The 27,924-nt window shown below is 52.0% G+C and overlaps 1 protein-coding gene across 8 annotated transcripts; it reads left to right on the top strand.

Annotated features, from left to right (window-relative positions):
- Nucleotides 1-511: 511 nt before the first annotated feature.
- amot (angiomotin) lies at nucleotides 512-27,889 on the top strand. Of its 8 annotated transcripts, none has more exons than XM_067228746.1 (17): nucleotides 512-634; nucleotides 931-981; nucleotides 12,379-12,571; nucleotides 13,354-13,424; nucleotides 13,606-13,666; nucleotides 14,927-15,462; nucleotides 15,727-16,133; nucleotides 17,174-17,756; nucleotides 17,940-18,084; nucleotides 19,270-19,362; nucleotides 20,289-20,434; nucleotides 21,990-22,139; nucleotides 23,045-23,244; nucleotides 23,517-23,621; nucleotides 23,918-24,150; nucleotides 24,601-24,855; nucleotides 25,096-27,889. In XM_067228746.1, the coding sequence occupies exons 5-17, from the start codon at nucleotides 13,606-13,608 to the stop codon at nucleotides 25,209-25,211; spliced, it is 3,030 nt and encodes a 1,009-aa protein (XP_067084847.1). In that variant the 5' UTR covers nucleotides 512-634; nucleotides 931-981; nucleotides 12,379-12,571; nucleotides 13,354-13,424; the 3' UTR covers nucleotides 25,212-27,889. The 8 variants fall into 8 exon arrangements, with proteins under 8 accessions (XP_067084847.1, XP_067084842.1, XP_067084843.1 ...); XM_067228741.1 differs by having other exon boundaries at nucleotides 23,496-23,621; XM_067228742.1 differs by having other exon boundaries at nucleotides 13,354-13,666; nucleotides 23,496-23,621.
- The last annotated feature ends 35 nt before the right edge of the window (nucleotides 27,890-27,924 follow it).

Raw genomic sequence — 27,924 nt, 5'->3', positions numbered from 1 at the left:
GTTGCCTAAGCTCCACCCTCACCTGGCGAGGTATTGTGCTTCTCACCTCATCAACGCGTGGCAAATAATGGACTTTTTACCACTTAAACAAATTCGGGTAAGTGTTATAAATTCCTGTGAAATATTCGCCCAGCGGTCTGTTAGTACGGCTTATAATGTATAGAGTTCTGAGCGAATCTGGTCTTCAACTACGAGGCGATGGTCTCCTGAGTGTAAAGTAGAAACCTAAAATGTGGGGGCTTCCAATACATGCTGTCGCATGCCCAAATACATGCCTGGGTGTCTGAGATTGCTGGAGAACCTCGGCAACATGACTTGCCGCATATCCACGTATCGCAACTCAAAACATGTGACGGACCCACTCCGCCATCTACTGCAAGCCTGCATGGCGAATTTAAATTTGGCTTCTGATGTAACTCAAGAAGTCGTGTCAGTATCCTTGTACCCAACCAAAGACGAGTGACAACATGTGTACCCATCGACATTTTTGTTTATTTCCACTGTAGCGCAGCGGTTAAGAGCTAAAGAAAGACGAATTAAGTCACAATGATCTCAGTCGAGCTCTGGAGCGCGGAGGAGGTGGCGGGATGGATACATCATATCGGCCTTCCCGAATTCGCAAAAAGCTTTCTCGGTAAGTTGATCAAAGGACGAAGCTCTGGGGCTCCTCAATGGACCCACAACCGTTTAAAGATATTTAATGTTCCGTTGTTTTCCAATATCCCGGGGCTGTAACGTTTCTTAAACTTTGGAGGAGGGTAAAACTTTTTTTAATCTAGGCCCAAATGTGCAGTTCACGGTGGCACCCACACGGTGGCGCTCAGCGAACGTCATAACGGTTAAATACAGGAAAAAATCTGCAGTTTTCTGAGAGCCTGTAGTGTGCAGACTGGAGGTTTTTGTGAACCTTGAATTCTCTCTCTTCCACAGAAAACTCAGTCTCAGGTCTTGGTCTCCTGGAAGTCAGTGATTCAATGCTGGGTATGTATTCTGTTTAAAACATTCTTCTCCTTTCACACGTCCACGTTGGAGGCGCGCGTTCAGTTATGATTCAAGCTCAGAAACAAATACCACATCCTCTCAACATACCCACCTGCAAAGCAAATGAATTCATAGAATCTCTGCTCCAACTGCGAATATCACATGACCTACACAGTGAAAATAGTCTGAGGTGTGTCACTTGCCCGATGATCTAATGGGTTGTGTCGATCCAGTGAATTACAAACCATTAGCTTGGGAAGGGCGCATTCCTCTCCCTGTTGTTTAATTGTGTGGTCCTCATCTGCTCACCTGTAGACAAAGCTTACGAATCTCACACAGTAGACACTCCCTAGAGAAGAACATGCCAGCGCTAAGTCCTCGACATTGAGGTATTGAAACGAGCAACAATAGAAGATTGGATTCCACAGTGAGGGCTCGTTTTCTCTTTCAAAACTTTTAGGTTGTGTTATTGTCACCCTTAAAAAACAGGATTAGGAGAGAGTAGGCCTATAGCAGGCCTTACAATTGGCATTTCTTTCATTTTCGTATATAGGCTTATGTTTTCCTCGCAATGTTTTGAGGAAATCGTCACTTATTAGGCTACAGTTATAAGTGGAATGTCCCTTTGTGTGAGAGAAACTGGTTTGGATGACAATACACGGGCCTGCTTGCACCAGGCCTGCCTGAGGTCTACAGTTGGCACAGGAATGTTGGATCGGGCCTGTTGCTCCGTTGAATTGCGATCATCCTCATGGAGATGGTGGATGAGACGTGGTGATTAACGCATCTCAGTCAATAGACCATGTTCCCTTTGCGGGCACCTACATTTTGAAAAGGCAAAGGGGCAGACCATTTTTAACCAAAAGGCCGTTTGGAAAAGACAATGCCCTAACATTTCCGATGTATTTAATCATTTAATATATATTTTTTTCTTCTAAAAAGAACATACTTTTTATAATGATGGAGTAACATATTTGGTTGGGCGAGTGACGCAAAATTGTTACTGCAATAGGCCAACTTATCTTTGCGTGAAATTCGCTTCGTGGTAATCCCAGCTAAAGTTTTTACAGAAATACAAAAGGGCTTTGTGATTTTTCATTTCATGGCTGAGCGACGGTTCTAGAAGCCAACAGAAACGGCAGAAAAAAATTGGCAAACTTCCTATACAGGACTGGAGAAGGAGGGATTTCCCTCCAGAAAACTGGAGGATTTCTTTACAAGCGAGGGGGTTGGTAGGGGGTTATGGGGGGGGGGGGGGGGGGGGCTTGCTTCGGCCCGGTTTCAGATGCCCGAACTGCAGCCGCGACTCTGCTGCGGTTTTTCGGAAAGGGGGCCGTTCTTCTACACATTCCCTTCATAGTGCAGTCAAGTGGAAAGTTGGTTTCCTCAACTTTTCCAGTGGGCCTGTGCGAAATGAGGAGAGGCAGCAACGTTTCCCGGTCTAAGAAGAAACTTTCCGGGGGGGGAAAAAGTAGAGAATGAACATGGATTAGATAATAAGCAACACACGGAACTGTAGTGTTTTAGGAACTTGTACAGAATCCTCTTCTCAGATCTGCTCTATGGAAATACGGTACCGGAGACGTCAACAAAGTACCCGGAGCGTTTCCTGTACGGCTTCATTATAAGGTAAACACGAGTGAATAACGGAATTCCTTTTAAACTTCGCTGTGAAAGATTGTGCTGAAATCCCCCCTACTTATTTAAGAATAAAGCCCACATAACATACATAGAAGTTATCTCGTGGCAAATATATGTAAAGAAAATCCAGCGTGCAGTATCATAGCAACAATAATGGTTATGCTGGCACTCTGTTGGCCTTTTCACAGTCTGCAGAAGCGATTTTCCTTTCACAGGGATTTGTGTTGGAATTCAGCGAGTTTGCCGTTTCCTCAGCATGTGTGTGTTTGTAGACTTTTTAGTGATAAAAAGGCAATGCTGACCCCGTCATCCTTTGATGTATCCGAAGTTTAAGACATTGCATATCTTAGTCGGTCCTTAAAACCTTCGTAATTACAGTTTGACCCATGAACACTATCAAATTACTTGCACAGTGAATTAAAACGTTCAGCCAAATAACCTTATGCTCTGATTTTAAAACGGATGTTCTAAATCAAGACAGTTGGTATTCAGTCTCTATTCTCAGATATATTTACATTGCAGCCTAAACAATGGTTTCTACCTTTCTATTTTGAGGTCAGAGCACAGTTCTTTTTCCTGTCATATCTTACAACTGTCGTTCCCTCTCTGTGTGCTGCTGGTGAATGAAGGACCTACAAGTGTGTAAGTCAGTGTGTTAGCATGTCAGTCAGTCTGTCTCCATCAATGCTGACCAGATGCTATTGTGCTGTATATAGCCTGTGAAGCCATGTTTGTTTAAACTCCATGTGAGTAAATCAACATTAAATCATTAACCCTGTGTGTGTGCTCGCGCTGACGTGTATGCTTGTGTGTGAAGAATTTATGGACTGACATTCCCCTAGTACAGCTGTGTGTGTGTGTGTGTAGGGTTTGTAGTGGTTTGAAATGAACAATATGGGGTCTTCAAACCCTTACTTTAATTGGCTTTTAATTCAGGATTGGTCCACTTGACAGGGCGTATAGTCTTGGTGTCAGTAACAGGTCGCATGTCTTCTATTACCCCCCTGGTATGGGGACAGACAAACATGGGGACTGACAGACAGACAGACAAGCAGACGGCTAGGTAGATAGGCCAACAGACAGGCCTGTGTATAGTCTTGTAGGTGGTGGTGGAAGGTGTGTGTGGAGGTGGAGGGTGTGTGTGTGTGTGTGTGTGTGTGTGTGTGGAGGTGGTGGTGGAGGGTGTGTGGAGGTGGAGGGTGTGTGTGTAGTCCTAGGTTGTGGTGGGGACTGTTTCTGCCAGAACTGTCTTTCTGCTGCTATTGACTCACAGCCCAGGAATGCCTTTGACTGTTACCCCTCTGTCTCTCCGTCTCTCTTTCCCTCTCTCTCTCTCTCTGTCTCTTTCCCTCTCTGTCTCTTTCTCTCCGTCTCTCTCCGTCTCTCTCTGTCTCCGTCTCTCTCTCTCTCTCTTTAACTCCCACACCCATCCACCACACAAACACTTTATCTCACTTCTGGTTTTACTTTTTCATCTCTTTCTCCCCCCTCAGTGTTGTGCGTGCTGACTCAGCAGAGGCGCATCCACAGGCTTCCTTCCCCCCCCCCCCCCCCCCCCCTGTAGAATAACAATTCAGTGTGTACTGAATCAGTGTGCGCATGTGTGTTTGCCAGCTGGTGTGTGTGTGACCGTGTGAGAGATTGCGGTGAGACTGTGTGTGTGTGTGTAACTGTATCAGCGTGCGTTTGTGTGAGACTGTGTGTGTGTGTGTAACTGTATGAGCGTGCGTTTGTGTGAGACTGTGTGTGTGTGTAACTGTATCAGCGTGCGTTTGTGTGAGACTGTGTGTGTGTGTAACTGTATGAGCGTGCGTTTGTGTGAGACTGTGGGTGTGTGTGTGAAACTGTATGAGCATGTGTGTGTGAAACTGTGTTTGTAACTGTATGTGTGTGTGTGTGTGAGTCTATGCATTGAGCCAACTATTCTCCAGGCATGCGGTGTGCATGGTATGTGCGCTGGTGTGTGTTGTGATAGAGTAAGTGTTTCAGTGGATGCTATATAAAGAGAGTTGGCTTGTAAAGGGCCAAAGGAGTGGGAGTTACGGTTGGGGGGGCGGGGGGGGTTGTGGGGGGGGGGGGGGACGCACTGCTGATGCCTGGGGGGAGTGAGGGGGGCACTGGACCTGGTGCCCCCTACGAAAACACACACACACACACTACCCCTCAGGAATTTCCCACTGCAGCTCATGAGCGTATGACACACACACACACAAACACACACACATCTCTCCCCGTTACCCTGGATCGTTAGTCCAGTCTCTAGGCAGACAAGCTGCGCAGAGACTGCATCGGCGTTTGGAAGGAAACTGAGCCCTCCGCATTCAACCCTCATCTGAGATGTGAGGTTTGACATACAGAACCTCCACTCACCACCCCACATGTCCTCTTACTGTCCTCTCTGCTCTTCTCTGCTCTTCACCAAATGGATTAGCAGCATTATGAAGGCGTCTGGCCTGTTCTGTTCATGACCTTGAAAAAGACTTCCTTTCTCACAGCCTGTCCTCATGATGTCATCCACCATGTGCACGATCGTATTCTTATCCTTGAGGGTTTAGGTTGGTTGAGGGGCAGTTCTATGGGCGTATGTGAAGCCCTCTGTGACATGCTTGCGTGTAAAAAGGGCTATACACATGCATTTTGATTTGATTTGACTTATCTTTGGAACCACCGTGTTAGCTGCTGTGGATGCTCGACCGCCCTTGAGAGAGGAGAGGAGGAGAGAAAGAGAGGGGGATGAGGAGGAGAGGAGAGGGGGATGGACAGGAGAGAAGAAGGAGAAGAGGGGGGTGAGGAGGAGAGAGGAGAGAAGGAGGAGGAGAGGAGAGGGGTATGAGGAAAGGAGGAGGAGAGAAGGACAAGGAGAGGGGGATGAGGAGGAGAGAGGAGAAGGGGATGAGAGGGGGAGAGGAGGAGGAGAGAGGAGAAGGGGATAAGGAGGAGAGGGGAGAGGAGGAGGAGAGGGGGGGATGAGGAGGAGAGGAGAGGAGGAGGAGAGAGGAGAGGAGAGAGGAGAGAGGAGGAGAGGGATGAGGAGAGCAAGAAGCTCCTGCCTACAGCCCCAGTGACAGGAGCCAGCTCATCTCACACCACATGCCTTCCAGTAAGGCCCTCTGTGTGTGTGTGTGTGTGTGTGTGTGTGTGTGTGTGTGTGTGCGCACACGTATTAGAAAGACTGTGGTGAGGGGTTAAGGAAGTTGTGTGTGTGTGTGCTTGGAAGTCTTTGTGTTTCCGAACGGCGGGTGCCAGTTTGTGTGTGTGTGTGTGTTGTGGAAGGGAATGAAACCACATTATAGAGATCTTGATTGAGTTGGAAAAAGAGATGGAGGGGAGGGAGGGAGGGAGAGGGGTATGGGTGGGGGGGGGGGGGGGGGGTGTATAGCTCTGGCCAAAATGCCTACCGGTTAGTTTATGGGTCTCCATGACAACCCAAGACTGTTTCTCATTTACTATGAGGGGGACAGGAGGTCTTAAAGTAGTCTGATAAAATCTCTCTCTCTCACCCCCTCTCTTCTCTCCTGTTTCTCTCTAACCTCCCTCTTTCCTTGCTCTCCCTGTTTCCTCTCCATCTCTTTCCTCTCACTCTGTGGCCCACCTCTCTCCTTCTCTCTCTCTTTCTCTGTATGTCTCAGCTTAGCTCAGAGTTATTGGATTCCTTCTGCCCCAACAAAGGACTCTGTGGAACAGAGAGCTGATGTTCCTGGGATAAGTAGGTCAGGCTGGAGGGGGGAGTGTTTCTGAGTTGGGTCGAGGTGGTGGTGGTGGTGGGGGGGGGGGTCACTCAGGAGAGGGAGAGGGAGGTGATGAGTGATGGACAGATGGAGGGAGAGATGGACCTATCCTATGACCATCTCTCCTCCAAAACCCCTCTCTCTCTCTCTGTCTCTCTCTCTCCTCCTCTCTCCCTTTCACATGTTTAATGGAACATGATCCCCTTCCTCAAATGAATCATTGCAAGTCCAAGCACGGAGGGAGGGAAGGAGAGAGAGAGAGGAAGGATGGAAAGAGGAGAAGGGGAAGGAGGGAGAAAGCTAGAGAGAAAAGAGGGAGAGTGGGGAGAGGGGAAGGATGGAGAGAAAAGAGAGAGAGAAGAGAGAGATGGTGCAGATGTGTCAGAGTTTCTTGGCTTGTTCCTCTCTCCAGTTGCACCATGGGAGAATATCACAGGGGCCAGAGTAGAGCCATGTAATGGACACGGAGAGACCTCAGAGAGACCATACCGCTACGCCTCACACCGCCAGGGAGGGGAGGGAGAGGGAGGGGGAGGGAGAGGGAGAAGGAGAGGGGGAGGGAGGGAGAGGAAGGGGGAGGGAGGGGAAGGAGAGGGAGAGGGGGAGGGAAAGAGGGGCGGCCTTCCCAGATTGGAATGTTGCATTTCCTGCTTGGTTCCTGCCATGTGTTTCTGCTCCCCCTCCCCCTTCCCTCCACCCCCCCTTCTCCATGTCTACCTCTTTCGCTCTCTCTCTCTCTTTCTCTCTATTTCCCCCTTCTTTCTTGTGTTCTTCCTCTCCTCCTCCACCTCTCTCTGCCCCCCTCCTCCCCCCTTTGCTGTCCTACCCCCTGCTCCTCTCCCCCCCCTCCCCCCATCCTTCACGTCTCCCACAACAATCTGCAGTGTTATCTAATCTCCATGAGCTTCCCCTGGTCTGACGGAGAGAGAGGCTCTCTGCTGTTCATTAAACCACTGGAAGCTAATGTTCCTCTCTTACATAAACACCGCCTGTGAAAGTGTGTGTTTGTGACACAGAGAGAGAGAGAGTGTGTGTGTGTGTGTGTGTGTGTGTGAAGATGCTGTAGCTACAGGCTTCTCCTGGGTCATACCCCTGTTGTATGTGTCAGGAGGGAATGGTGATTACACTGGGGCCACAGTCCTCTCCTCTTCTCTCCTCTCCTTTTCATTTCCTCACCTCTTCTCAGGTATTTGACAGTTATAGCTGGAGGCTGGGGTGTGTGTGTGTGAGTGTGTGTGTTTTAGATAAGAGACACTTCAATGTTCAGTTTAGAGAGGAACTGCACTGCAAGGAAAACGGTTATCTCCACTCTACAGCTATGTGTGTGTGGAGTGTGTGTGTGTGTGTGGAGCCAAGTGGGAGTCCCCTACTGAGGAAGTGTGCTGGTTGTTTGGCAGACAAGACTCCCAGTCCTCATGTCAGATACAGAGAACAAGGAAGGATCACCCCCCCTCACCCCCGTCACCACCTAACCTCCCCCCTCAGCACCCCCCCCCCCCCCTCAGCACCAGGCCTATTCCTGGCCTTAGAAGACCCTCAATCATCTTCTTAAGAGTGTGTGTGTGTGGTGATAATAGTCAGGGTACTGTGTCTTTATCTCCCTCCTTCTCTCCTTTTCTCTCACACTATCCGTTTTCTCTTTCTCTCCCTTTTCCCTTGTCCTAACTGTTGCCCCCAAGCTCTTTCTCTCTCTCTCTCTCTCTCTCTCTCTGTCTCTGTCTCTGTCTCTGTCTCTGTCTCTGTCTCTGTCTCTGTCTCTGTCTCTCTCTCTCTCTCTCTCTCTCTCTCTCTCTCTCTCTCTCTCTCTCTCTCTCTCTCTCTCTCTCTCTACATTCCAGGGGTATTAGCAGGATAAACAGGCAGTGTGTGGGGGGAATAACGTGCACGTGGAACGCAAATATTGACAGAAGGCCGAGTGACTTGGAAGTATGAAGCCACCATCTCCCAATCCAGATCTACATCTGGGGTTCTCCAACCCTGTGTCAGGGCCGTGTGTGTGCGTGTGTGTCTCACTGAGCTGGGAGATGTTTCAGCAGGTCTGGAGACAGATACATTTTCCCCTCCTTCTCCTCCCCCCCCCCCTTACATTTAGTCATTTAGCAGACGCTCTTATCCAGAGCGACTTACAGTAAGTACAGGGACATTCCCCCCCCCCCCGAGGCAAGTAGGGTGAAGTGCCTTGCCCAAGGACACAACGTCATTTGGCACGGCCGGGAATCAAATCGGCAACCTGATTAATAGCCCGACTCCCTAACCGCTCAGCCATCTGACCCCCTTACTCTCCTCTCCTTCTCTCCTCTCTCCTCCTCCCACCCCTCATCTCCTCTCCTAGCTGTTTGTCTACGAAACCACATGTCACCAACGATCCCATGTGATGACTCTGACTCTCAGTCCTGACTCACCCGAACTCTGTGTGTCTTGCAATGTTTCTCTCCGTCTCTCGCACTCTTTCTACTCACATTCTCTGTCAATTGCTTTCTCTCTCTCTCTCTCTGTCTCTCTCTCTCTCCCCCTCCCTTGCTCGTGTTGGTCACGACGGCCCGTTAGTCCGTTGGCAAGGTGCCTGCTCAGAGTCTTCATCCAAGAGGAAGTGGCCCCTGGCCGTTGGCAGAGTAAACAAGGCAGAAGGTTACACCAGCGCGCAGGTATGAGGGCGGGACCTGGAGCGCCGCCAGTCCACCTGTCCTCCCAGCCCCACCTGACGGAGGGAGGGAGGGAGGAGGTGCACACCCATAGGAGAGCAGACGGCTGGGACTCCCAGAGACGTGCACGGCAGCGGAGGACAGTATCTCGCCCTCGCTCTTCACTCCACACCTCATGTGCCCCGGGATGTGGTTCTACTTTTGAGAGGACGGGTTTGTCTTTTTGGACCTGGTTTTTGAGAGGACGAGTTTGTCTTTGTGGAGCTGGTTTTGGGGAATCCGGAGCTTGCAGAAGAACCTACCTAGATCCACACTGGAGTCGGTCCGGAACCTTTTCCTAGCGAGCAGGGTGAGTAGGAACAGCACCAGCAGAGTTGTTATGGTCACTTTCCGAGAAGTCGACCCTCAAGTCAGCGTTCCTCTCTGGGGTATAGGTCCCCTCCAGGTCCCCTCCATGTCCTAGCTAGCCTGCTCTGAGCTCTCCTCTCTCGGAGCCAGGTGTGTGTGTGTGTGGGAGCGGAAGGTGACACACTCGCAGGCCTCACCAGACAGCGTGGAAGAGGGGGGGCAGCTTGTCTGCAGACAGCTGTGCTGTCTCAGCCTGGGTCTCATCCGAGCGCCGGGGGAGGTGGGGGACATGGGGGAATGGGTTGTTTGAGATATTTCAAACAAACGGTGTGTGTGTGGTTTGCTGTGGTCCACTGTACTGAGATGAGGATTTCTAAGAGCACATCGTGGTAGAACTGTGTGTTTGTGTGTGACATTGTCCATGACCAGGGCACTCTTAAAGCTGTCAGCGGAATGTGTCTGTGTTTCTCTCTGTGTGTTTGTGTGTGTGTGTGTGTGTGTGTGAGGTCAACATCCAGGGAATTCTATCTGAAGATTGTACGGAATGCCTGGTCCTGCTCTGCACACGGAACAAACTGTTTATCTGGAACAGAGAACATGGAGAACGACAGTCACCGGGGGAGAAGGGAGAGAGGGGGAAAGAGGGAGAGGAGGGGGAGGGAAGGAGGGAGAGGGGGAGAGGGAAGGAGGGAGAGAGGGAGAGGGAAGGAGGGAGAGAGGGAGAGGAGAGGGAGAGACGGGGAGGGAAGGAGGGGGAGAGGGAGAGGGAGAGAGGGGGAGGGAGAGGGAAGGAGGAAGAGAGGGAAAGGAGAGAGAGAGAGGGAGAGGAGGGGGAGGGAAGGAGAGTGGGAGAGGGAAGGAGGGAGAGAGGCAGAGAGAGGGAGGGAGAGGGGGAAAGGAGAGAGGGGGGAGGGAGAGAGGGAGAGGGAAGGAGGGAGAGAGGGAGAGGAGAGGGAGGGAGAGAGGGAAAGGAGAGAGGGGGGAGGGAGAGAGGGAGAGGGAAGGAGGGAGAGAGGGAGAGAGAGGGAGGGAGAGGGAAGGAGGGAGGAGAGAGAAGGAGGGAGGAGAGGAGGAATGTGACAGGGAAAGAGGGAGGTGTGTGTATGGAGGAGGGGGGGGGGGCATCTGGAAGTCATTCTCCAGAAGGGGAGGGTGATTAGAGTTGTTGTGATTCAGATGACTTTACTCATACCAGCATCACATCGTGTGAGATGTGTGATCATGGTGTGTGTGTGTCATGTGGACTAGTTGTCATAGTGTGTGTGTGTGTCAAGTCTACATCTGCTCGGTCGCTGCTCTCCATTTTTGTTTGTCGCTGAACGGCACGGTCCCAGATCTGTGAGATGTTCCTCAGCCCTGAGCGACATCCACCCTGAGGAACATCCACATGTTCTCCTCAGAATGTCTCCTCCAGAACCGTGGGTCTGCTGTGCGAGGCCCGTCAGGTTCTGAGGGAAACGGAGATGTTCCCGTTCCTGATGGTGAAGGACCGGGCGGTGATTTCACCCGGGGAGAAGTAGGGAGTTGTCTTGTTTTGTTAAGACCTTCGCTCTGTTGTCATCCCTGGACATCCTGTCATCCTGTTGGACTCCAGCTAGGGGCCAACCCTGCACACACACACTCATCCCACCCAAAAACACACACACACACACTAACATACCAACACCCAACAAAACACATGCATCCCACTTAATACACACACACTAACATACACGCTACACTACGAAAAACACGTCCTAGCCCAAAACACACACTTTCATTTCTACACACACAAGTACACACACATCGTACATACGCACACAATGCACTTACACACACGATGCACCACACACACACCCTTTCCCCTACACGGCCACAGCTGCAGGGTAAGGGTCGGGCCCCTGGCCGTGACTAGGGGGTTGAGGAGAGGAAACGGCTTCACTGAAACTGCCCACTCTCTCACATTCCCCTGTCCACCCCTCCCCTGCTCTCTAGCCTCCATCCTCTCTCCTCCCCTCGCTCTCCTCTCCTCTACCCCCCTCCTCTCTCCTCCCCACCCTGTCCTCTCCTCTACCCTCCATCCTCTCTCCTCCCCTGTCCTCTCCTCTACCCTCCATCCTCTCTCCTCCCCTCCCTGTCCTCTCCTCTACCCTCCATCCTCTCTCCTCCTCCCCCTCCCTCTCCTCTCCTCTACCCTCCTCCTCTCTCCTCCCCTCCCTGTCCTCTCCTCTACCCTCCTCCTCTCTCCTCCCCTCCCTGTCCTCTCCTCTACCCTCCTCCTCTCTCCTCCCCTCCCTGTCCTCTCCTCTACCCTCCTCTCTCCTCCCCTCCCTGTCCTCTCCTCTACCCTCCTCTCTCCTCCCCTCCCTCTCCTCTCCTCTACCCTCCATCCTCTCTCCTCCTCCCCTCCCTCTCCTCTCCTCTACCCTCCATCCTCTCTCTTCCCCTCCCCTCCCTCCCCTCTCCTCTACCCTCCTCTCTCCTCCCCTCCCTCCCCTCTCCTCTACCCTCCTCTCTCCTCCCCTCCCTCTCCTCTCCTCTACCCCCCTCCTCTCTCCTCCCCTCCCTGTCCTCTCCTCTACCCTCCATCCTCTCTCCTCCCCTCCCTCCCCTCTCCTCTCCTCTACCCTCCATCCTCTCTCCTCCCCTCCCTCCCCTCTCCTCTCCTCTACCCTCCATCCTCTCTCCTCCCCTCCCTCCCCTCTCCTCTCCTCTACCCTCCATCCTCTCTCCTCCCCTCCCTGTCCTCTCCTCTCCTCTACCCTCCTCCTCTCTCCTCCCCTCCCTGTCCTCTCCTCTACCCTCCATCCTCTCTCCTCCCCTCCCTGTCCTCTCCTCTACCCTCCATCCTCTCTCCTCCCCTCCCTCTCCTCTCCTCTCCTCCCCAGGGCCCATTGTGAGTCCTAACCCTAACCCTCCATTGTTGGTGTTATCGAAGGGAGCGCTGTGTGTGTGTGTTTGTGTACGTTAACACATTGCCCAGTTTCTGACCTTGCCTGTGTGTGTCTCTCTGTGTGTGTGTGTGTCTCTGTGTGTGTGTCTCTGTGTGTGTGTTCCAGAGTGGCTGGGTCTGAGGGAGGTGGAGCAGCGCCTGTACGTGTTAGAGCGTCTGGAGGAGCTGGTCACCCTACAGGACGAGGCCTCGCCCACGCCGCCCCCCCCGCCCGCCCCCCACCCCCCCTCCACGCCCCAGCAGCATGAGCACAGCCCACTGACCCCCCCCCACGGAGCAGGCGGAGAGCACCTACACAGGTAGGTGGCCTGGCGGGGGGGAGGAGGAGGAAGTTGGCACAGCTATAAATGTCCAAGCCAACAAAAAAGCTGTTGAGTTAAATCTGAATGGGAGGTTAATACATGAACTATATTTGTTTCCCTACACAATTTGACAGTTTACTTAAAGTACACTGAATCTGTATATTCAAATAACTTTAATATACAGAATGTAAGTACGTTTGTACTTTGTACGTATACTTTAAGTGTACAATAATTTTCACTTGGGATAACTAGTTGAGGAGTAGTGGTTTAAACGTCCCTGTGTTTTAAAACAACACAACCAAACCATGGTGTCTTTGTGGTTTTTAATCTCAAAGTGTAGCGAACAAATAGATAGTTGCCCTTTAACCTCGTTTTTGTTCCTGAGTAGACAAACAACTCACACACAAACCACTCGCTAAATATAACGTACAAAACACTGTATGAAAGTTGGTGTCTTTTCCCGTGTGAGTTCCCCTGGTTAAGTTTGAGTGAACGTGTGTGAATGAGTGAGTGTGTGTGTGTGAACGAGTGTCTCACACACACACACACAAGGTCGTCAGCCCGCGAAAACAAACCACGTACCACCTCCTCATGTCACCACGCCACAACAGTCACAAAGTGATCCTTCATTCCTGCATACATTCACCCAGTCCTCATCCATTCACCCGGCCATGTCCTCGATTCATCCCTTCATCCTCAGTGTGTGTGTGTGTGTGTGTGTGTGTGTTCACCGTGTTTGTTTTGTGTTCCCATCCTTCATTTGTCCGTTGTCACGCCAGCGTTTGTGTCGGCGGAGGGCGAGTCAGAGAGAGAAGAGTTTGTGGAGGAGAAGCAGGAAGTAAGATCTGAAGTATGTCAGGAGAGTATTCACACACACACACACACACACACACACCGCTGTGACCCATTTTTTGCCTTTCTTTTTAATTTTTCTTCTCTCTTTTCCTTCTTCCTCGGGGAGAGAGGACGAGGGAGACGTTGGGGAGAGAGAACGGCTCCAAGCTGACTCACATATATTTTTTTTACCACAGATGTTTCGGAAAAAAGCTTCGTCCTCGCTCCGAATGAAAAGGATTTCAGACAGCCATAGATGTAATAAAATTTCCCCTTCATTCTCTTTGTAGATGGTGTTAAGCCTGTAGTATCTCTCTCTCTCTCTGGTCGCGACATTCAAGGTTGTCAGTGGAAACCACCGCACAGAACCGTGTTAAAAACATAAAATAAACGCAAAAAAATATATAGAAAACATTGGGAAAAAAACTGGTCATCGACTGAACTCGCTAAGCCGAAGGCTCGCTTGTGGCTTTTTTTATTGGCGCCAGTTGAAAGGACCGTTTTACTGAACGGAAACGAGTGTGTTTGATTTGGAGGGCAGGCGCTGTCGGAGTTCACTCGCCTGCAAACGTTTCTTGGGTGGTTTCAACTCTCTGACCTTTTTTTTTATAACACTAACACACATCAGGACTTACCTGTTTTTCTCTGTAGTACTGTGTGTGTGTTTGTACAAACGGTGTCAATCACAACGCTTACCTTGGGGGCAGAATTAGAAAATCCAATCAAAAACGTTAAATCTTTCTCCAAATTTGGATGTGTTTATTTCGATAAATGTTTGACTTTAGTTCATGGAACAGATGACTCTGGGCCCAGTGGTTAGTGGAGTAGGGCAGTGCATGTTGACAGTCAAGCAGATACGTGTTTTGGGGGCTGGGGGGCTGGGGGGTGGTGGTTGGAATCACACAGAATGCTTCCGGAAGGTCCTTAACAGTCTGGCTCTGGTGACGTGTCATCGGGTGACTTATCAGTTTGGCCAAAAAGGAAAAACTAAACTAAAAGAAAAGAAGGATTTCTTTTTTTTTTTTTTTTGCTGACACAGGATCCTCCAGTCACATTACTGGAGGAGAGGGCGGGACCTTAGAAAACAGAGCTGATAGGCCCAGCTGCCTGACTGTTAAAGACTCCGGTCTGATCCTGCCGCTTGATTGGGTTTTGATGAAGAGGGGGGCAGGGGCGAGGATTGGTTTTGGTTTTGGTTGGTTGACTTCTGCAGGTTGTCCCCCAGGTTTTGGTTGGTTGACTTCTGCAGGTTGTCCCCCAGCCAGGCCAATCAGAAGAAAGAGATGGTTCTGTGTGTGATGACATCACCGTCTCCCCATCTGTGTGTTCCATCGTGTCCACACGGCCCTCACTGTGTCCCATGTCGGACCTCGTATGACCTCGCTCGACCCCTGCCTCTCCATGTTCTGACCCCCCCCCCTCCACCCCTGTCTCTCACCCTCTCCTCCACCCCTTAACTCCACGTCCCGCCCCTCGTTCCCCCCACACACACACACACACCTGCCCTCCCCCTTCCAGGGAGCATCGACCGTGGACGTAGCTCCTCCTTCCATGAGGTGCGCGCCCAGCAGCAGGGCGGGGCTGACATGAGGGCGGCGGCCGAGGACAACGCCCCTGGCGGCGGCGGCAACAGCAGCACCGTGCTCCAGCGCCTCCTACAGGAGCAGATGCGCTATGGCGAGGGACGCAACTACCTGGCTCTACAACAACAACAACAACAGCAACAACAACAACAACAGCAGCAAGGGGGGTACGGCGGCCAGGGACCTGCAGACGACCACTCCATGACCCCCCACATCGCCCGGCAGGAACCCCAGGGACAGGAGCTGCAGACGGACAACGGCATGGAGAAGCTGGGCTCTTCTCGTGGGGGTGGAGGGAGCGTCGGAGGGGGCAGCGGGCAGGGGCCCAACCCGGAGGACCTCCCCTCCTACGAGGAAGCCAAGGTCCAGTCTCAGTACTACCGGGGGCACCAGCCCCCGCCGCCCCAGCAGCAGCAGCTTCCTGGCTCCGTCGGCGCCGCCTTCTACGTGACGGGAGTCACCAACGCCAAGGTGGGGCGCTGTCGTGCTAAGCTAACTGTAGCTAACTGTAGCTAACCGTGTTCATGTAAAGACAGCATGTTCCTACTTAGATGTCTGGTTGTAGACTGATTGTCTAATGTCAAATATATCGTCTCTTGTAAATTATCGTATCGTCTCAAGTAAAAATATCGTCAGGTGTAAAGTATCGTCTCCAGTAAAAATATCGTCAGGTATCGTCTAATGTAAACTGTAAACTAATGTCTAACTAACTAAAACTAATCTCCCCCCCCCCAGGTGCGTACGGAGGGGCGGCCCACGGTGCAGCGGGTGAGCGGCCCCGGTAAGGTGCACCAGGACGACGGGCTGAAGGACCTGAAGCAGGGTCACGTCCGCTCCCTCAGCGAGCGCCTCATGCAGCTGTCGCTCGCCACCAGCGGCGTCAAGGCCCACGCCCCCGTCACCTCCGCCCCCCTCTCCCCCCAGCTGCCTCCCCCCGGGCCCCCAGGGGACTACTACAAGCCCCAGGGGCAACACCGCGGACCCCCACCAGACTACCCCTTCAAGGGCATGGGCTCCCCCCCCAAGCAAGAGCTGGGGCCTGGGCCAGGGGGGCACTACTACCAGGAGCAGCGGCCCAGGGAGCACAGCAGGGAGATGCCACACGTGAGGTACCAGCCTCCTCCAGAGTACGGCTCCTTCAGGTGAGTAATACACACACACACAATCACCTCAAGACACACACTCACTCACCCACACACATACACTCATCTAGTGACACACACACACTCACCTCGTGACACACAATCACTCACCCACACACACACTCACCTAGTGACACACACTCACTGTCTGTGGGAATTGCTGTCTGTCTCTGATGCCCATAGTCTCCTAAATAAAGGGCCTTTGTGTAAACGTTCTAGTTTAGTGTCATTTTAAGCAGTCAAAGCACCCTCAAATCACATAGCCAGTACATAACTGGCAAGTACAGACAACTATTCCAAACCACTAAAGGCATGGAGTATAGTTGTGCAAGTCTTTTTCTCGAGGTGGTGCCCTGGTGGTGGAGGGGTCTAGGCCTGCACACGGCCTACTTTAGCTGCCCGGAGGTTCTGAGAGTGTTCTGGTTCAGGTTAGCGACGAGCCGAAAAAGGCTGAGTCAGGCGTTTTCCCCCCACCGCCTGTTTCCCACACACTCCTTCGCCAGCAGTCGGGAAGAAGGGAAGGACCAGATCCTGTTCAGCCTGTTTCACGCCTGCTCCCCCCCCACCCCCACGTCAAGGAAGACGCCAGCGTCTTTGTCGACACGCGGGGCGAGTTGTGACACGACCCAGATCTTGGATGACGTCTGTGTGACGCTTGTCAGGAATGCCGGGTTCTTCTTGAACCCGTTTATTTATTTATTATTTTTTCCTCCCCAAGTTACCCAACAGCAGCGGTGTCATGCTCCTGGCCCTTTGCAGGCGAATCCGTTTCGGTTCTACGGGGGAACGTTCTCGTTGTCACGGTCACCCTGAGAGAGGACCGAGAGGGTGTTTCCATAGCTGAAAATATATGCGAACAAACCAAGTGCTTCCTGCCCTGTGATTGGTTCAGAGGGTTTGGCTTTAGCCCGGTGGTATATCCTTTGACTACTGATCTAGAGGCCCCCTACGTTACGTCATTATCACATCACGTATTACAATTACTGCTTGCTTATTTATCGAATATTGAATCGAATGACTGATTGATTGATTGTGTGCAGGTCCAATAAGGATGGCTCAGTCCACTCCCAGAGATCTGCCCACCACCATAGCCCCACCTCCTCCGTCACCTCCGTGGGGTCGCTGTCCCGCGCCCAGTCCTCCACCCTCTCCAGCCTGCTCAGCGCCTCCCACCCCCACCCGCAGGCCGAGGCCTACCCCCCCATGGGCCCCCGCAACCACCAGGGCCCGGGAGCCCACCAGGGGGACCCCTACGGCCAGGGACCCACGCACCACCCACCCCAAAGGGGCCACGGCTTTCCCTACGACTCCTACGGATCCACCTCCAGGATGCACCAGCAGCACCACCAGCAGCAGCAACAACAACATCATCATCAACAACAACAACAACAACAACAATACCAACAACAGCAACAGCAACAACAACAACAGCAGCAGCAGCAACAGCAGCAACAGCATTACCAGGGGCTGCCCCCAGGGCACTACCCCCACCCCCACCTGCAGGGGGAGCCGTACGGCATGATGGAGCGCGCTCAGCAGATGGTCGACAGGCTGTCGGAGGAGAACAGGATGCTCAAGCAGGAGATGGAGGTGTGCCGGGACAAGGTGGCCAAGCTGCAGAAGGTAACAGGAGGTCTGGAGAGGTGTGTGTGTGTGCGTGCGTGTGTGCGTGTTGGGGGGTGGAGGGTTAACAGAGAACGGGGAGGGTGTCCTAGAGTACATGAATGTTGGTTGTTGTTGCACGTATCTCGGTTACTAAGTTTAACTTCTCGTCCTCCTCTAACCTCCCCCCCCCCCCCCCACCAGCTGGAAACAGAGATCCAACTGGTGTCAGAGGCCTACGAGAGCCTGGCCAAGTCCTCGTCTAAGAGGGAGTCTCTGGAGAAGACCATGAGGAATAAGCTGGAGCTTGAGCTGCGACGACTGCACGACTTCAACAGAGACCTGCGAGGTACGGCACACACACACACACACACTCACACAAGCACGTTTAAAGGTGTGTGTGCGCGTCGGAAATTCAGAACGGTATTGATTTGGAAATGAATCTTAAGTCGGTCGATCAGGTTTGTTGACGTGTCTCGCCAAGGTGCTTTCATGCCTGGACCACCATGTACCGTTCTAGACTGTTCTACGTTATTCTAGACTGTTCTGCGATGCTCTAGATCGTTCTACAGCGTTCTAGAATGTTCTTTGTACGTCTTTAGGCTGTTGTCCTGTGAGGGGTGTGGAGTTCCACATCTCTCCATCCACTCAGGTCTCCTACTGATGGATGAAAGCCCAAACTCCGTGGCTCAACGCCCAGAACAGGTCCACTGGGAATCTCTGGGCTTTTACAGAAAATCACACACAACCGCTCTCACACACCCCTCCTCCCGCTCTCTCCTCTGTTCCCCCTCCATCGATACACATGAGAAACTGATATCTTCCCCTCCTTCTGGGGTTGGCGTTAAACGTACGACTTGGTCCTCATAGCGTTTGGAGAAACAGAACGCGAGGAACGAGAACGGCAGGGAATCGATCAAACCTTCTGGATGTTTCTCTGTGTGTTGCCGCCCGCTGGCCTCAAACCGCTCGCAGAAATATTATTCTAACGTTTGGCCCAGAAGGAGCACAGTTCTGTTCTGGTTCCAGTATTTCCAGAAGGTTCTGTCAGAGTTACTGCCGTTACTCTGGCAAACAAGCTGACGCCGAGTTATTGTTTTTGTTTGCCTTTTTCGCCCTGGCAACCAACGGCCCCTCCAGGCTTTTTAATACGCACGGAACCCTGGGGTTCTTCAGACGGAGAACAGTTCCACCTCAGCCATGTTCCCGTTAAACAGTCCTCCAGGGGTCTTCTATCCATTCCTCCCCTCCTTCATATTCTCTCCGTTCCCACCCTCCTTTTCAGTCCGTGCTTTTTCACAGTCCGTCCATAAACTGTTTAATTGCGCTGAAATCCCTCCGGCGCAAAGCTCCTTCTGCAGGAAAAAAAACTGTTTAGAAACGTTTACTAGCGTCCCAGTGTTGTCACGACAGGCTCAGATTCATGCATTTGTTTATAGTGCGTTTCTAAGCCCTGTGTAAGATGTGTGTGTGTGTGTGTCCTGTGTGTGTGTGTCGTCACCTGATGTGTGTGTGTGTGTGTTCTCTGTGGCAGAGCGAATGGAGACAGCCAACAAGCAGCTTGCTGCCAGGGAGAGTGAGGGCTCTGAGGACAACCGCAAGACCATCTCTCAGCTGCTGGTTCAGAGTGAGTACCACACACACGCACACACACCACACCCACACCACACACATCTCTGAGCTGCTGGTTCAGAGTGAGTACCACACACACGCACACACACCACACCCACACCACACACATCTCTGAGCTGCTGGTCCTGAGTGAGTACCACACACACGCACACACACCACACCCACACCACACACATCTCTGAGCTGCTGGTTCAGAGTGAGTACCACACACACGCACACACACCACACCCACACCACACACATCTCTGAGCTGCTGGTCCTGAGTGAGTACCACACACACACCACACCCACACCACACACATCTCTGAGCTGCTGGTTCAGAGTGAGTACCACACACACGCACACACACCACACCCACACCACACACATCTCTGAGCTGCTGGTCCTGAGTGAGTACCACACACACGCACACACACCACACCCACACCACACACATCTCTGAGCTGCTGGTCCTGAGTGAGTACCACGCACACACACATCGGGCCTTGAACATTCAACACGCACCCTGAACATACCTCCCCCAGCAGAGAGAACCTTCAGCTTCACTTTGTGCTCGACTGAACGTCATCTGTCGAACACTGGTGCCACATACTGACCCAGCAGGCCCTGTACGGCTTTCTTGGAGAAGGTTCCAGGTTTGATTCAGACTAACACACAACAATAATTCTTCTTCTACTAAACTGCAGTGGACAGTTAGTGGCAACTAGAGAAAGTGTAGATCTCCGTGTTGAATGTGTCTGCTTAGAGAGCCGGGCCGAGAAATAGGGAGACTACAGAGGTTTGTTTTTAATGTTATGTCACAGATACCTTCTCTACAAAGCGCGTTCGTTTCGAATGTCTTTCCCCGGGAAAACACATTCAGGCGGCTTTGTTCAGGAGTTCATGTAAACTCACCTGAAGCGCTGCTTTGACTCCACCCAGACAAGGAGACGGTGCGCGAGAGGGAGAAGCTGGAGATCGAACTGAACGCCCTGCGCTCCACCACCGAGGATCAGAGGCGACACATCGAGATCCGAGATCAGGCGCTCAACAACGCCCAGGCCAAAGTAGTCAAACTGGAGGAGGAGGTGAGTGACGAGGGGATGTTTAGGTCACGGTAATACCCAACTGTTGATCTGCAAATGTGCAGCAGTTTTCAGGGGGTTGGTCCTGCGTGTGTCCTGATGCCCCCTGGTGGAAGAACTGAGGCATGACCGCTGCCTGGCTAAAGCTCTTGTACAGTTTAGGAACAGGTCAACTGTGTTGGTACTTATTCAACTGAATGACGAGTTGAGTCCTTATCAGGATGAAAGCCTGGAATCTGTCCTTCTACCCCTCCATCCATCCATCCATCCATCCTCCACCTCCCTTCCTCCAGAGGCCAGTAAGGGCTTCAAGCCTCCTTTTTAGCCCCAAATCCCTGGCCTGTCTCTGGGCATGGCCTCTCTAGATCTCCCTTATGGAAACCTGGAGCTTCTCTGAGGTAGTTTAGCCACCCTGCCACCCCTGCCCCTGGCCCGGCCTGGGGTTCTGAATCAGCCCGGCACAGGGGGGCGAGGGGTAATCGGTGCGGGAGGGTTCTGGAAAGTTCCGGGACGTTCCTCCCCTCCCTCCGCCACAAGCGACTTCTTGTTCCTGAACAAAGAGCCTGACTGCAGCCCTCCCTCCGTCATGAAAGAGAGCGAAACAAGGACAGATTCTTGGCTTACTCTCTCATTCTCTCTCTCTTTCTCATTCCTTCTCTCTCTCCCTCTCTCTCTTTCACTCTTTCATTTTTCTCTCTCACTCTTTCTTTCTCTCTATAACTCCCTTTTTCTTTCTTTCTTTCTCTTTAACTCTTTCTCCGATTCTATCTTTGTCTCTGATCTCCCCCTCGCTCTTTCTTCCTCTCTAACTCTCCCTATCTCTCTCTCCCTATCTCTTCTTTTTCCCCCTCTGTGTGTGGGAACACTGTTATGTGCCCTTAATTCTCTTTCTTTTGTATTTGTCTTTTCTTCCTGTGCTCTCTGCTGAGATTCCCCCCTGAGCTAAATCACTCCATTCAGTCCAACTCCTGCTGGAGTTCAAAGAGTGAGCAGAGACACTTGGGAGACATGGGCTCTGAGGACACAAAGGGTCCTTTATCTGGGTAGGAGGGTCTGGTGGGGCAGGAGGGCTCTGGAGAGGCAGGGTGGGGGGAATGGGGCTCTGGAGGGTCAGGGGGGTCTGGTGGGGCAGGAGGGCTCTGGAGGGGCAGGGTGGGGGGAATGGGGCTCTGGAGGGGCAGGAGGGCTCTGGAGGGGCAGGGTGGGGGGAATGGGGCTCTGGAGGGTCAGGGGGGTCTGGAGGGGCAGGAGGGCTCTGGAGGGGCAGGGTGGTCTGGAGGGGCAGGAGGGTCTGGAGGGGTAGAGGGGTCTGGAGGGGTAAAGGGGCGTGACATGGTGGGCAGGGGGGGGGGGTGTTCTGGAGAAGCAGGGGTTGTTGGGAACTGTACAACATTTCTGTCTCACCTGTTTTCTGTTGGTCAAGTTATCACATAATGTCTGTGTTTGTGCACAAGCACTAATATGATTCTAATGAATATATCTGACTGAGGTATTCATTCTATTCTGTTGTTTGTGTGCGTGTGTGTGTGCCTGCGTGTGTGTGTGTGTGTGTGTGCAGCTGAAGAAGAAGCAGGTGTACGTGGAGAAGGTGGAGCGCATGCAGCAGGCGCTGGCTCAGCTGCAGGCTGCGTGTGACAAGAGAGAGCAGCTGGAGCAGAGGCTCCGCACACGCCTGGAGAGAGAGCTGGAGGCCCTACGCATGCAGCAGGTACACACACACACACACACACACACACACCTGGAGAGAGAGCTGGAGGCCCTACGCATGCAGCAGGTACACACACACACACACCTGGAGAGAGAGCTGGAGGCCCTACGCATGCAGCAGGTACACACAAACACACACACACACCTGGAGAGAGAGCTGGAGGCCCTACGCATGCAGCAGGTACACACACACACACCTGGAGAGAGAGCTGCAGGTACACACACACACCTGCAGGTACACACACAAACACACACCTGGAGAGAGAGCTGGAGGCCCTACGCATGCAGCAGGTACACACACCTGGAGAGAGAGCTGCAGGTACACACACACACACACACACACACCTGGAGAGAGAGCTGCAGGTACACACACACACACACACACCTGGAGAGAGAGCTGCAGGTACACACACACACACTGACAGTATGTCTTTGCTGGTGTTCCTGGGGCAGACTCCCAGTGGACATGTTCTGGTCCAGACATTCCTCCCTGTCTTCCTGTGTGTCCAGCATTCCCACCAGAGCAGAGGAGCGGGGAATGTTTTTACATTAGAGCTGAGCTTAGCCAGACAGACAGTAAACCAGCCAATCTGCAGCCAGGGGGCAGTCAGCTGACCAGGTTCTGTTAGCAGACTAACCAGCCAGGACATCTGTCAGCAAGCCCCGCACAGCCAGCCAGCCAAATTAATTTAGTTAGGTCCAGTCATCCAGCCAGCCAGCCAGCTACGCATCCTGCCAGCTAGTCAGTTGTCCTGCCAGCCAGGAGAAGAGAATGGAGGTGAGGGGTTGCAACTGACAGACTGCCTTGGTCTGGTGAACTCAGCGACCCTACAGGAGAGAAGAGCGAGAGAGAGGAGAGAGATGTATATTCACTCCGTCTCCCCCCGTCCCCCTTCCTCCCCCCAGCGGCAGGGCGGGGCTCAGAGCGGCGGAGGAGGCGGGGCCTCGGAGTACAACGCCACGGCCCTGATGGAGCACCTGAGGGAGAAGGAGGAGAGGATCCTGGCCCTGGAGGCCGACATGACCAAGTGGGAGCAGAAGTACCTGGAGGAGAGCGTCATGAGGCAGTTTGCCCTGGACGCTGCCGCCTCCGTCGCCACCCAGAGGTAGGGAGGAGGAACTGCAGGCACGTCTGTGGCCGCTTGGTAACGCTGTCACAGAACGTAGATCTTCGTCTGAGGGGGGGGAGGTGGTAGTTGTAGTTCTTTATCAGCTCATTGCTCTCCTGGGTAAGCATAGATTGTATATGAATAAACCTGTGTAAAAATATAAATGTGGATTGATAATTGAGAAAGGTCTATGTTGTGTTTGGTCTGGTGTCCCGGTCAATGACCCCGCCCGCCCTCCCTGTTGCCAGGGATACATCGTCGGTGATTAGCCACTCCCCCAGCAACAGCTATGACACATCTGTGGAGGCCCGCATCCAGAAAGAGGAAGAGGAGATCCTCATGGCCAACAGACGCTGTGTGGACATGGAGAGCAGGTACTGACTCGCCTGGTACTGACTCACCTGGTACTGACTCACCTGGTACTGACTCACCTGGTACTGACTCACCTGATACTGACTCACCTGGTACTGACTCACCTGGTACTGACTCAACTGGTACTGACTCACCTGGTACTGACTCACCTGGTACTGACTCACCTGGTACTGACTCACTTGGTAATGACTCACTTGATACTGACTCACCTGGTACTGACTCACCTGGTACTGACTCACCTGATACTGAATCACCTGGTACTGACTCAGGCTTAATTCACACCTCCCCTCCCCCCCAGGATAAAGAACCTGCACGCCCAGATCATAGAGAAGGATGCCATGATCAAGGTGCTCCACCAGCGCTCCAGGAAGGACCCCAGCAAGTCTGACGCCCCGGCCACCATGAGACCCTCCAAGTCCCTCATGTCCATCGCCAACACGGGCGGCTCCAGCCTGCTGTCCCACAGCCTGGGCCTTAGCTCCTCCCCCATCACAGAGGAACGCAAGGACACCAGCTGGAAGGGCAGTCTGGGTAAGAGACAGGGAGAGGGAGAGAGAGGAGGGAAAGAGAGAGAGATTAATAAAGAAGATGGAGAGAGAGAGGGAAAGACAGAGGGAGAGAGAGAGAGATTAATAAAGAGAGAGAGAGAGAGAGAGAGATGGGGGTTGGCTTAATCTGATCTGACCACAGTTATGACGATGATGATTAATGCACCATGAATTTGGCCTCAGTAGTGAGGAATGTCCAGTTGTCATAAGAGTCTGAGCTATGAGCCTGCGGGTGGGGTGGTATGTAACATGAAACATGAGTCAACCACCCACCCCTCATCCCTGCCTCCCCCTCTCCTTCTCTATCCTCTCCTTTCCCCTCACCCCCCCCTCCCTCACCCCCAACCGAAACCCACTGACTCAGCATGTAGGGATATTATAACATGGGAGTTCTGCGAGGACTAAACCCAGCGTTCTCGTTACGTTCCTCCAGGCCTCCTGCTGAGCCCAGAGTACCGCATGGACTCCCTGAGGACGGACTCCATCTCCTCCTCGCCCTCCCCTGTCCTGCCCTCCAGCCCCATGACGGCTGGGCACTCCAAGAGTGGAAGCCGGGACAGCTGCACCCAGACGGACAAGGGCCAGGCCCCGGAGGGGGCCAAGGCCAGCCCTCCTGCCCCGCAGAGCATCACCCTGCCCAGCCGCCTCTCCAGCCCCAGCCCCGTCTACATCCCCGACCGCATAGCAGGTGCCTCACTCAGGAACACTCCCGTTCAAACCTGGTTAACTTTATTTGAACTTGTTTAACTTTATTCAAACGTGTCTATCGTGTCTGTGTTACCAGCCATGGTACTGATATCTAGCTGTCTGTCTGATGGGCAGGGGGGTACTGATATCTACATGTCTGTCTGACGAGGATTGGGGTACTGATATCTACCTGTCTGTCTGACGAGGAGGGGGGTACTGATATCTACCTGTCTGTCTGCAGACGTTCCAGTGTTCCATTCCAGCACCCTAGAGAGGCGCGCCCCGTTCCAGCCCCACGCCCCGCCCCCTGCCGCCCAACAGGAAGTCGACAACGACATGGTGGAGATCCTCATCTGACCTCTGACCCCTTGACCCCCTGACCTCCGGCAGGCCACAGGACAGGAGGGGAGAGTGTGTGCCTGGACACACACACACACACTTTCTAAATAGGTGAAGGATTCTGTTGTTTCTTTGTTTTGGTGTCGAGCTCGCGGGGTGGGGAACTGAGATGGTGTTTGGATGCACTATGTATTTCTCATGAGAAACACCATGTTCAGTCCTGTTTCAGTCCGCCTACTCCTGCGCAGTATTGCTGAGGGCTACTGGCTAACAAGCACCATGTGGACCAAATGTTTTGGTTAACATTCATTGCATTTATTGCACTACTTATTTTATTTTATTTTAATCTTTTTTTTTCTTTTTTTTTTTACTTAAAGTGTGATCTAGTTATTCTATTTATGTTTAGTAGTACGTTCATTATTTACCAACGTTAGACGAGGCACTTGGGTAGTCAAAAGTGATATTGTGTGTGAATTACAAAACAATCCTATAACCTGTAAATACTGTATTTAGAAAACAGCAGTAGTAGTATTAGTATTACTAGTGTATTACTGAACTGAACCCATGTGGGCATTAGAATGCCTATTCAGTTCCAGGGCACTGGACTCAGAGTACCACAATGCACTGCTTTTCAATCGGGGTCTCCCAAGGTTCCCCTGGAGCTCAGGGGCTCCAGGAAGTAGATGAAGGAGAGGAGCCTAAATATTGGAGATTCACAACAATGGATGGCCAGAATTAAATTAGAGAACAAATTAGTCGACTCGGTTAGGTTCTCGGATTAAGACAACCTTCGGTCCTTTCTATTGTGTCAGCTCTTTCATGTTTAAGACAGAGAGAGAGAGAGAGAGAGAGACTGAGAGATCAGATATCTGGTGTTTCAGGAAGCTGTGTGTCCCCCTACTGGCTGGGGTGTGTTACTGCAGGAGTCGTAGTGAGGCAGCTTGGCTGCTCAGTGCGCCTCGAGGTTACCTAACCTGGCTTTGCAGGTGTAATCCGACCGGCGTACATGCAACTGTCACCACATTCTGTCTGGTCAGATCAGTGATTTATCCAAGGATGAAAGCGGTATGGTGGTCTTAGCTGACGGTTCTAGCTGGGACTAGGTGGGTAACTGGTTGTCCTAAATTCCAATGTAGCCATCTTTAGTGTCCTGTGGTGTTTTTTTTCCTTGTAGACTGCTTCAAATGATATCCTGACTCCAAAAGTCTGTTTGAATTGACCTCGGTTTTTCTACATGGATCAGATTGTCATCAACGACTCTCGTCGACAGCCAACCATTGCCTTGGTAACCATAGTCCAATCATACAGGCTATAGTAGGTAGTAGTGTGTGAAAGTGTGTTCTCAAAGCCAAATACATGGGACCAAAGAAGCCATCCCCCCTTCCCTCCTCCTCCTCCACACACACATCAGCTGATCTGACGACCAGCTCTGCGTGTGTGTGTGTGTTATATGTCATGTGATCTGAACTTCTAAGTGTGCGTGGTTGTGGTCTGGTCGGAGGCCAGCTGTGTGTTCAAGCCAGCGGCGTCCCCACGGCGACCGGACACGACACAGAAGCCCGGTGTGAGCGAGCGTGTGCCACGCGTTGGCGTGGCACACGCACACTTCGGTCGTGGCGGAACTCCGGAGCGGTCGGAACACTCGTTACCACGGCAACCCTCCGTGTTCCGGAAGGCCTGATGGGGACCCCCAAGCACAGAGATGCGTTCAGTGTTACTATCACGAGTCTCGTGATAGTTTTGGGGGGGGGGGGTCACATGTTTGGTGTAACATTGATAATGGGCCTTGGGGGTGGAAGACTCTAACTCTTAAGATGTGACTGAATGCTTTATATATGTGTAAAATATACATGCTGTATTCTAGCTCTTTTTCAGTAGTTACTTCAGTGACATTTCAAAAGGTCAACGTACGTCTTCGCGTGTAGCGTTTGAGCATGAAATGCTCTCCTTCTTGACTGACAATCCTAGCTCGACATTTCCATACAATCAGCTCCAGATGTCTGTATAGATGCCGTTTCCGTTGACTTAGTCAAACTCTTTACAAGGAGAGTGGACCTTGAAGCTGCGCTGATGTTCAGTGCGGATGGCACCCTGCTCTCCTGTGTCCCAGCTGGGCCTCCGTCCTTCCTGGCTCATCTTCACCCCACGTCACAAGGTCCTCTGGGTCCTTACCAGATAAAGAACTACAACTACCACGTTCCTCCTCACGCAAAGAACTACAAGGACCATTGGACAGTCTGTTAGTGTCACCCAGTGCCCACAGAAGCACCAGCTAGCACGCCTGCCTTAAGGAGCGTATAAGGACAGATCAGACAAGTGTGGTATTAACTTAAGTAGTTGAGAATACAGAGTGGAATGTTGGTAACAAAAAATACCAATCTGAATATCTCGTATCTGAATAACCAGCTCTTGTTTAATAATTCCAGTGCTTTCCTACACAAAGTCTGTATAATAGATGCTGCTTGATAAGGTTATCGTTACTGTACAATCACAAATCATGTTGAATTAAATTGCATTAATCATAATCAAGTATTCAGTTTTTTTTTTACAACGTTCATCTCATGCTGTTTACCATCTGTGTGTTTAAATGTGCCCCTTCTGACGGTGGCCAAAATTACCGACAACTCCAAATGTAGCGAGTTTACATGTTTTAGTCATAATTTAATTATTTTGTTAATAAACACAATGACACATTTGTTTGCCTGTTTGTTATCTGTTTATGAACTCCTGG

This window comes from Osmerus mordax, chromosome 25 (assembly GCF_038355195.1).
Source record: "Osmerus mordax isolate fOsmMor3 chromosome 25, fOsmMor3.pri, whole genome shotgun sequence".
NCBI classification, from domain to species: domain Eukaryota; kingdom Metazoa; phylum Chordata; class Actinopteri; order Osmeriformes; family Osmeridae; genus Osmerus; species Osmerus mordax.
This window is presented reverse-complemented; position numbering and strand designations above follow the sequence as displayed.